Below are 10,343 nucleotides of genomic sequence, written 5' to 3'. Positions count from 1 at the left end.
GATTACAAAACGTGTCCGGGGGGGGGGGGGGGGGGGCACTTTGAGTCATGGCGCACGTCTCGGAAGCGCATGTGTTCTTCATCACGTCTTCCAATTGGAAACAAAGGAGGTGGTGGAGGCTCGGGGGGGGGGGGGGGCGGCGCTCGTGTCGTGCTTGCGTCCAGCTTGCTCAGCGGAGACGCGAGCACCGACGGACGGGCAGACAAGACGGACGGGAGACACTTTGGGCTCTGAGAGCTTATCGATTTGAGCGGGATGATGGAAGGAGCGCCGTTACGTCTGCCGATGGAGACAAATACGCCACGAGTGAGTGACGCACCACGCCACGAGCGGCAGCAGAGTCTTTGCGCACCGTTTGGACGACAAATGGTTCCCCCCCCCGAGCAACACGCCGAGACAAACTAAAAGTCGGTCCATGTCAACTGAAATAGTCACTCAAAGTTAGCAAAATATTTGTAGTATTGTTACATACTCCCGAAAGTTAGACCAATCCTTTGAAAATACTCCCCAAAAGCAACCGAAATACTCTTGACGTTATGAAATACTTCCTAAACCTGACCTCTTAAATATATGGAAATACTCTCCTGCTAGTGCCGTTCATTGAGTGATTTCATCACGTCCCGTGCGGGGACCCGGGAAGCCCCATCGCGGTACTCGAGACCACAGGCTTTGAGTATCGCTGCAACAGAGAATTTACTTCATCAAATATTCATCAAAGAAAGTGGCAGAGCGATCCGGTAATCCGGTCGGAGTGAATCTCCCTTCTGGGGACTCATGAACGGAACCTCTGCCATCTTTTTGCCCGTCCTGTGTCATTCTCGCAGCGTTGGGACACGTCATCACGTTTTGTTCTCCAAACGCGTCCCGGAATAACCACCTAAGTGCCCAGTAGGCCTTGGCGAACACAATTATTAAGCAAACACTCTCACGCTTTGGGGGGGGGGGGGGGAGGTTTTTGTTTGGAGGGCGAGCCGCGGCAAAGGGAAAATAAAGGGCCGTGCAAACAGCGGCCGTGTGAACGGAGGGGGGGCGGGGCGGCGCATGCCCGCTTGTGCCCGGACACGCACAACTTCCACTTTTCTCCTACGGGAGGGGGTCACCCAAAAGCGAGCGAGCAAGCGAACAATACGCACCTGAGAAGATTGTTGACATTGTTGTTGTGTCTGTAAATAGTGCTTCGGCGCTTCCTGCTAAGGTCAAAGGCTGGTGGAACTGGAGCGTCTCGGCATGATGCTGTCGGGCCCTCGGGCGCTTTATTAATAGAAAGTCGAATTACAAATACTGTGCCACTGACTCACTTCTCGTCGATGCATTCCTGCCGAGCTCCGGTAGAGTGGTTGGCTGACAAAAAAACAAAACAAAAGAAAAAAAAACCATTGCTCAATCGATGAAAATATCGGTCAAGACGGAAGCAAAATACTACATGGAGAGTTTCAATCACTTCAATGTAGTTCGTCAATAAGATGGCACTAAAGCACAACAAAAAGCTCCTTCACGTATCATCACATAGTTCATCGGAACAAAAAAGGTGGTGCAGCACAACATGGATGTGTTCAACTCACCAAAACGTAGCATGGTGGCACCCAGATGGCAGCAAAGCAATCCTCTTCCTAATTCAGGACTTGGGTCTGAGTACAAAAGCAATGCAATTGCTTCGTATGTTTGGTTTGGTGCTTTTTTTTTCCAAATGTAAAATGTGTTTTGTCAAGTCTTACATTTAATTCCGGTCGGTCATTCCCCGCGCGGCCCCGGCGTTGCCGGGACGCCTCATTTGTGTCGAGGACAAGACGACGCTGGCAAGCGATGAGGCTCGGTGGGCCCCGGGCGAGCCACCTGCGGACAGACCTCCTCCGACAAGCACACTGGCTCGCTTGTTCCGAGGAGCGCGCGGCGGGCCTTCTCGTCGACCCCGTCTGGGCCGGTCCGGCCTCTGCCGGAGATCAATCAGGTGAGCACAAAAGCTCGGGAGCTTTTACAGGGCTGCTTTGCACTCAAGAGACGCGGCCGCCGCGCAGCTGCACGGCTCAGCTGCCAATGGGAAACGCACAAGGCACACACTGACACAATCCTCCCTGCCCACACAGTAAATGCCCATAAAGATTAGGTTGGATTTTCACTCAAGAAGGCAGCACTTCATGCTGCCAAATGTAATATACATCCACGCTCTAAGCCCCCCCGCCCGTCGACTATTTCGCCTAACATTCGAGTTAGTGCCTCTAATCTGCAGCTCCGGTTACTTAATTGGCTTTTGCAACCAACTTGTAGATGGGGAAAACATCACCAATCAGCAAATTTAGACGGGTTGGGCAGTTTCCTAATTTTCCTTCGTTGATTTGAAGTGGGCAAGCATGACTTTGTTCTGGTGCCAAGTTGTGATTTGACGACCATAACAACAGTGGAAGGTTTTGGACCTCTGGCTTGTGATTTGCACTCTTAAAGGGGTTGTAAAAGAAAAAAAAAGTCACCAAAGGCAACTGTTGTAGTGGGGAACATTGTCGCTTTCAATGGGAAGGAGACAGAGAGGATCTTTGTTGATGCCATGAGCCCCCCCTTGGGCCCACCCTCCAACACTCCCCTCCCTCCATTGTCACCCCAAATGTCCATTTTAGATGCCATTTAACACAAAATGCTAATTTGGGTGTGGATACAAAATAAGCATGTCACTTACAGAACCGCGGTTGTTTTTTTGGGGTCCTCCCCACCCAGCGAGCGCCATCAAACTGTCCACTGTGGAAGACGACAAAGATGACATTCAGAAATCCAACACAATGGCACGAGTTCAAACACATTAATAGCAAGTTATTTTAGCCTTTTGAAAGCTGGTGCACGCAAGTGCCCCTCACCATCCCCGGGGGGGTTTCACGCTCCTTTTTCAAAGTCTGTCCATACAAGTGGGGGGAGGGGGCGTGGACATTTCATTAGGCGTGTCACGGGTGTGTACATACAGTATCTAGGTTTTAAAGTCACGGCTGGGAGTAAAAAGGGGCAAAATGCAAAACTGAAATTTTGGGTGTGTTTGTAAACGGAAATACATCTTGCACTTTCTTATATAGTATATAGTTTGTCTTCCTTTTACAAAAGTGTAACATCAATAGTGTGGGTCCTTTTGAGAAAAGTGCAACATCAACAGTTTGTCGATTTAGTAAAGTGGAACCTCATCCGTTAGCCTTTTTAAGATAGTACATCATCAGTAATTGATTATATTTAGTTCACAATGTAACTGTTAATAATGAATTGAAATTACATTGCAGGCTGCCCCTATTGAAATACTCCCTGAGCATGTTTTCTAACATTTACAGAAATTATTTTTTTAAAAGGTTTTCCAAAACCCTTTCAAAGAAATTACCAACACATTAACACACGTCATATCCTATACGGAGAGAGTACCAATATCTCTGCGTTGGCAGTAAACAAATCACATTTTTTCGAAACAGAGATATGATCATCAAACAATATACATCAATAATGGTAGACGTAGATGTATATTTTAAAATTAACTTACTAACATTGTGCTCAGTCGGCGTACGAAGGAGCATTGAAGATGAGTCGGCGTTAATCATCTTCACAATTAGCCAGTAGCCACAGCTGGAGTACTTCCCGTTTTCATTCTTCTTCATTCAACCGTAAAGCGTGTCAAGTTAACTATTGTGCCTCCATCTAGTGGTTGACAGTGGAGTTACAGACAAAGTCAACAGGATGCAACGCCGTTTTTTAACTTCAAGTTGCTTTGCTCGTTCCTACCGACTGCTGTCAGGCTGATGAATAAAAAATAACAATCATAATAATAATAATAATTAAATGATGTGAAGGAAAATTGTAAATAGTACTGCGATTTATCCATTTTGTGTTCATATTGCATTTAATTGAAAGATGTTTGTTGTTTTTTTCTCTTTCTTCTTTCTTCTTTCTACATACATTCTTGCTGCTGGTGGCTGTAAATTTCCCCAGTGTAGGACGAATAAAGGATATCTATCTTATCTTTGAATTTTATATTAAACAAAGGATCTTTCAAATTCTGATTTTTTAAAATTCACATTCAAAATCCATGTTTCAATATTCCTTCAAATTTTGTGAGATGAAACATTTACGATATACGAGAGCTATTTGTTTTTTTTTTATAATATGTGGGAATAAAAAAAACAAAAAAAACATCGACAGATAGAATTGCAAGCCATATACAGCGAGTCATTTTTGGAAAACATTTATTCACATTGACATCAGTGTATTTTTAGTGCATTTTTACATAATTGCCTTCGTGTGCACGTCCAAGCATCCACGCGTGTGCAAGTACGTGTGTGCGTTGGGAACAACGTGCCGCACGTTTGCGAATGAGGACCGAGCGTACGCGTGTTCTTTTTTTGCACACACAATACTGTATGCAGATCTCGGCAGCAGAAACGACACGCGTAACACATACATGGACTGTACCTACTCTATATATACTGTATACGGTCGACCCGGTGCACGGTTGATCAATACGGAGGCGTTCTCACGCAGACACGTTGCCATTCGACAAGCGACACTCATTCACATTCCTCCTCCTGCCTATTGGGTGATTTGCTGTGTGTTTAGGTAGTACTCCCTGTCCCCGGTCTTTCTTTTCCGTGCTTGCTTGCGCCCTTCCCTCCTCCCACTAGCTTCTTGCTGACTTTAATTCTGGACGTTGAGGATCTGTGCCGATAAGCCGTGGTGCCATTTCCTCAGCTTGGCGAAGCGAGGGCCGCGCATCTCCGACTCAAACTTCTCTCTGCGTCAGGGTGACATAGGAAGAACATGGGGAGGTTGTGCTTTCACAACAGCTGGAGTGGGCCTGGGGGTGTGGGGGGGGGGGGGGTGTCTACTCCCACCACTCAAAGCGGAGCTTACCTCGACTTCTGCAGAGCTTCCTCATTTGGGTCTTGCACTTTGTGGGTAGACGAGAGGATTTGTTAATATTGCATATGAGCACGCATCATTTGAAAAATAGCATTCCCCACCCCCTTTTTTTCCCCCCCTCCCTGACTGACTGTATTCGGTTCCGGTGACGTGCGCCAGCATCCTGAAGCTTTTGGACTGCAGGTTGGCGGCACGGCGAGCCCACTCGGACAAGTCCAGGGAGTTGTCGCTGGGCCTGATGACGGCTTGGTAGACGGGCGAGGCGCAGTCAACCACGGGGTCCTTCATGGGCAGCACCGCGCTTGACGCACAACACATGCACCAATTAAGGATTTGCGCTTACAAGACAAGCGGGAGCGGGAAACAAGCAGCAATGTATGGAGCTGACTTAAAGGAGACATATTAGGCATCCCCCCCCAATTTTTCCAGGCTACATACACCGGGATCATTTAAGTCGAGCTATTAAAAAGTACATTAAATCTTTTTTTTTTTTGTCTTGCATAAGATGCCCCCCTTAAGTGTTTTCAATGGGGCGGGATGGTACTCACGCCAGGGGGGATCCCGCCTCCTCACTGAGGTCACGACCAGGCGGCGGCGGCGGCGGGATGAGGATGAGGAGGGAGGGATGGAATGAGCAAGAGCAAAGTGGGTGACACCACACATAGCTTTGACAAAGAGGGTGCGGGAGAGGGGGCGGCGCTGAGGGGCGGCGGTGAGGGCTGGGGGGGCGAGCTCACCCTTCATGACCTTTGGCCTGCGACTGCCCAGCGATGGCATCCATGATGGCGTCCTGCGAGTACATGCTGATGGGCGTGTTGTACTGCGCGTGCACGATGGTGGCCTTGCCGCCGGGGCCGCGCACCTCGATGGGCTTGTGGGTGGACAGGGCCGAGTCCTTCAGGGCGTTGGGGTTGAAGCTGGGGGTGTACTCCACGCTGGCCCGCAAAAGAGTTACACAAGTCACACACACAGAGGGAGCGCGCTGTTGCTTTCATTTCCAAAAGAAAATTCCACGCAGCCGCTCATGCACTTAGTCTGCTGTTTGAGGGCCAAAAAGCGAGAATATAAAATACCCAGAAAATGTCGAGTCTCTGACAACACAACACGCATTCAGACACGCATGCGATGTTGTTACGCTCTCAAAAATCGGGGTAAAATATAATTGGGTGATTCACATCACACCTTTCCTGGCACTGCATACTTCATGCACATTTATGCATGTTAAGAGCGAATACCGACTTTGCGGGTGTGTTGGCGATGACCTACATCACACACATACACAGAAATAAAGAAAGAGAAATTAGAGACACTGGTGACTCAATGAATTGCGCAATGAAATGATCAGATATGTCGTAATCCTCAATCATCAGTGGCGTCATCCCCCTCGGCTCACCCCCCCTTTGGCATGCCTGAGTGTGAGTGACAAGAGCAGGGGGCTCTCAATCACATGGCACAGACAGAGGGCGGGGAGTCTGGGGGTGCGGGGCAAAAATGGCCAGGAATAGCTTCAAATACCTGCACTAACGCACACCACCTGATCCGCTTATGTCATGAGTGCACCTATCACACACACACACACACACACGCAGGGACACCCTATCTCCGGCCGAAGATGATGATGCTGCTGCTGATGATGATGCGTGACAGGCTCGGAACATTCCGCCAGTGTGTCGGACAGCTGCCCCGGCCTTGTCCAATGAGGGGTCTGTGCCAGGTTTGATAGCGGCGTCCTAGGCAAGCACGTGCCCGCGACACCTGACTTATCAGCGGCACCACCCGTCCACTGATAGGCGGATGCTAAGAAGTGCCGACAGGTCAGGGTGAACAGTGACCTTAAGGATGCTTTTGAAGGTTGCCATACCAACGTCCCGCCATCATCTGTTGCCTTACCCTGATCTTTTTTTGAAGCCTAATCTAACCCTAATTCAAACAATACCAACTTATCATGAGTGCCGCAATTCAAATTTGGATTTTTTTCAGGGGGGGGGGGGGGGTCGCAACAACCAGATATTGTCAACAAATCACTGCTACTGCTTAGTCGCCACCTCATTAGTTACTATATTAGTTTTTTTGGTTTTAATTTTTAATTCGGGGGCATGGGTGTTGTGTTGATGTTAGCGTAGCGTGGGATAAAAGTTAGGTAACCTAATAGTGTATTTTTTTTTCCGTCCCCCCATCATTTCATTTAACACTTATTCATTGCTGCACTTCTAAAACGTACCACGGGTAGGCAGCAAAGGCAACACATAAGCTGCATAGAGAATACTGTATAAGGCTTGTTTGTATGCTTAATAATAATAATAATAATAAGATGCTCACATTTGTCTTGTGTGTGTGTGTGTGTGTGTGTGTGTGTGTGTGTCCATACCTTCTGGTGGGGGATGACAGGCATGGGGGAGTCCATCCTGGGGGTGGCTGTGGGGACGGGCCCAGGACGTCTCGACCTGATCGTTCAACAATACATTTATTTGTACATTTTAAATGTATTTATTTATTTGGGTGGGGTGGGGTGGGGGGGACTTCTATGGGGACGTTTGGCGCGTGGTTTACTTGTGCATGCTGAGCACGAGTCTGCTGGTGGCCAACTTGATCCTGTTCTGGGCCTCCAAGTGCGTCAGGCCGTCAGTGCTGACGCCGTCGATGGCCGAGATGATGTCGCCCTGCGCCAGGAGGCCGCCCGACGCCTTGCTGCCGGGCGTTATCTGAAAAAAGAAGGCACATATCAGCAAGCGCATACAAGTTTGTGGAACAGTCATTTGTTTGAACTGCCCCCAAGTCGAGTCAGGAATGTTAAAAAAACTCAGTTATTGTTGCGGTTGTTATTATTTTTGCTGGCCCTTTAAGGCAAGAGCGCCTCACAGAGTACGGGGTCTAAATTTACAGGAGACTCGTTAAAGAGTTAAAAATATGCCAGGCCGTTGATGCCTGCGGACGAGTGACCCTCCGCGGAGGCGCTCGCTTGCACGCACCTGCCGCTGACATTCACTCTTGTCTCAAGTTCTGTTTACATTCAGGATTTCCTCCTCGCATCAACATTTGACATTATACCGTCATTTCCCAGCAATTAAATACTTAGGGGGAAAAAGTTGGGTGTGCTTTTTGGGTTGGTTTTTTTTTTTGCGAATGTAAGTAATGTATTTGTAAATTATATTAAAAACAATTTTCTTTTTTGAGGAGGAAAGAAATTGTTTCCTAATAGAAGCCCCCGCCTGCCGCCTGTGAAACCGGGATCAGGGAACAATGGAGCTTTTATAATTCAGAGAATTTCCATGCAAACTTTTCCACTTATGGAAGAGCCAAAGATCCTCGCTGATGACCCCGGTATAGGCGAGTGCCCCCCCCTAACCACCTCGCCTTCCCAACGCTATTTAAATGGGAAGCTGTAAATACACCAAATGTCCTGCCAGACCCCCCCCCCCCCCTCCCACGACTACCAAAACAGTCTCCTATTGAGTCTTCGTTAGCCATCATTTAAAAACAAGCATCATTTTGATGATAATGTACAAAAGACGCGTCCAAAAGACTTGACGTTGCCAACAAGTAACCAAAATGGCCGTCTATAGATTAGATTATCTGTAGCATAGTTTGCAAGCAATTGCTGGTGGGTCTACAACCAAGATTAGAATAGTTTGGGATATTTCATATTTCATGCTTTCATTCTGACTTTTTTTTTTTTTTACACTTGGCGAGTTGTAATTAGTTTGTAGAACGACTTTTTATTTGCTTCGTTTTAGTTGTCATTAGTTTTCGTATTAAGAGTTATTTTGTGATGTACGGAGTTTGTCGCGTGCAAGTTTTTGTGTAACGAAGTAAAGTTTGATCATCCTTCTTCTGTACTGACAAACAGCAAATATTGATATAAAAACATGCTCATGTGAGATATTCATCAAGAAAAACAGAAACACTAATTGTACCCACTCTCAGTTTGTTTTGCAATCAGAAGACCTCGTTTCAAAGTTGATAAACTATATATTAATTTAATAAATGAATGATTTATTTGTATTTTTAATGCATGATTTTCACGTGGTTTATATGGCATGACTGGTGAAAACCAATCCAGCTAAAATAATTTGAAAAAGATGAAATACTATTTGACCATTTTTCATGAAATATTACATTGAGCCCTACTTCACATTCTATTCTTTTTATTTTTTAGAGAACCGAGATTTGATCCAAGCGGTGAAACTCAAGACGATGACCTTAGTGGAAGAGTCATGTGTCATCAAAACCAACAGTTAAATATTTGGCAAGATGCCAAAATGGACAAGCAATCCACAATCTGTAAAAACAAATAAGCAGGAGAAATCATGATTGCTCTAGAAATGTCCACGCAAAAAAAAAAAATCCCCTCGAGTTGATTTTGGACGGCAAAGTCAGGGCGAATCCTAACCCAATATAACAACGTTGGAATTAGCTGAGCGACTTCAGCGGCTCAGAAAACTGAAAGGCTTTGTCAAATCCAACAAGACCCGAGGGGTCAAAATGTACGCGACATTGTCACATGATGGCATTTTTTTGGGGTGTCGGGGGGGCATTTTAGCTCTGCTCTTACCCTGGAGATGGTGAGGGGCATGTTGAAGTCCTTCCCGCCCTGCAGCCGGAAGCCCCACGGTGCCGGGCCGTTCAGCGTCACCGTGTACGTGCTCATGTCGGCTTCTGGAAATTCTCGCTCGCTCGCGTCCTTGGCTCTCCGCGCTGGCCCTGTTGGTGTTGCGTGCAGCACCCTCTGCTGCTGCTTCTCACAGTGGGGGCCTGGACGTGCAGATCCCCAACGTTGGTGGGGGCGGCGCAAAAGGGATGGGCAGGGATAGGGGGGGTTCAGACGCTGTCATGACACACAAATATACACACCGAAAAACTTGCCACCTCGCATCCATTTCACCATCAGAACGGACATATTGCAAACTTTTGGGCGGGGGATTATAATATAAATAATCCAAATATGAACAACGTAGATGAATTTGAGGGCTGCGTGTGCGACAAGCCTAAGAATAGCAAACAAGGGCCACGAGTGTGTGTGTGTGTGTGTGTGTGTGTGTGTGTGTGTGTGTGTGAATGTGGCCCCTTATAAGGTTTGTAACCAGAAGCCCCAGAATGCCTCAGTGCCCAAGCACTTGCAGCCAATATAGACTCACCGTCTTACTGCCACACATTCTCTCTCTCTCTCTCGCTCTCTCAACTTTAGCTTTGATTTGCATTCATGCAAATAAATATGTCTGTGGAGAGGGACGAAGCAGCCTGCGTCAACAGATTCAACTTGCTTTTAGGGATGCTCTGAAAAAAAAAAAAATTACACAACTCTTGTTTTATTAGACTGTGTACACACACACACACACAATCTAATAAAACGGTGGTGCGGGGCGGAATTCAAATAGCAGCCACAGGACGCCTGTAAACAAACAACGCGAGAGCGCGCGTCACAATCTGCTAATCTCCAAAACTAGAAGATAAAATAAAAATGAAGCGCA

The 10,343-nt window shown here is 47.1% G+C and overlaps 1 protein-coding gene and 1 long non-coding RNA gene across 4 annotated transcripts; both read right to left on the bottom strand.

The window, feature by feature from the left end:
• Positions 1–379: 379 nt before the first annotated feature.
• LOC127604075 (uncharacterized) lies at positions 380–3,707 on the bottom strand. Of its 2 annotated transcripts, none has more exons than XR_007963205.1 (5): positions 3,503–3,707; positions 2,669–2,727; positions 1,716–1,930; positions 1,563–1,628; positions 380–1,251 (listed from the first exon to the last, which is right to left on the bottom strand). It is a non-coding gene; the product is annotated as an uncharacterized LOC127604075 (long non-coding RNA). The 2 variants fall into 2 exon arrangements; XR_007963204.1 differs by having other exon boundaries at positions 3,507–3,707.
• Positions 3,708–4,185: 478 nt separating this feature from the next.
• ldb3b (LIM domain binding 3b) lies at positions 4,186–10,043 on the bottom strand. Of its 2 annotated transcripts, XM_052069536.1 has the most exons (10): positions 10,011–10,043; positions 9,428–9,700; positions 7,426–7,577; positions 7,244–7,319; positions 6,115–6,137; positions 5,613–5,810; positions 5,424–5,447; positions 5,007–5,176; positions 4,867–4,903; positions 4,186–4,747 (listed from the first exon to the last, which is right to left on the bottom strand). In XM_052069536.1, exons 1-10 carry the CDS (start codon positions 10,026–10,028, stop codon positions 4,651–4,653), a joined length of 1,068 nt encoding a protein of 355 aa, XP_051925496.1. In that variant the 5' UTR covers positions 10,029–10,043; the 3' UTR covers positions 4,186–4,650. The 2 variants fall into 2 exon arrangements, with proteins under 2 accessions (XP_051925496.1, XP_051925497.1); XM_052069537.1 differs by lacking the exon at positions 5,424–5,447.
• Between the last annotated feature and the right edge of the window lie 300 nt (positions 10,044–10,343).

Source organism: Hippocampus zosterae, chromosome 7 (genome assembly GCF_025434085.1).
Source record: "Hippocampus zosterae strain Florida chromosome 7, ASM2543408v3, whole genome shotgun sequence".
In the NCBI taxonomy this organism is placed as follows: domain Eukaryota; kingdom Metazoa; phylum Chordata; class Actinopteri; order Syngnathiformes; family Syngnathidae; genus Hippocampus; species Hippocampus zosterae.
Note: the sequence above shows the minus strand (reverse complement) of the source record. Positions and strands in the feature narration are given on the sequence as shown.

Bases quoted from the DNA above. Each gene is read 5' to 3' on its own strand.
- ldb3b (XM_052069536.1), bottom strand. The intron at 7,578-9,427 runs GTAAGAGCAGAG...TTCTTTTTTCAG, and splicing joins TGCCCCTCACCATCTCCAGG to ATAACGCCCGGCAGCAAGGC. The intron at 6,138-7,243 runs GTATGGACACAC...TGTGTGATGTAG, and splicing joins CTGTCATCCCCCACCAGAAG to GTCATCGCCAACACACCCGC.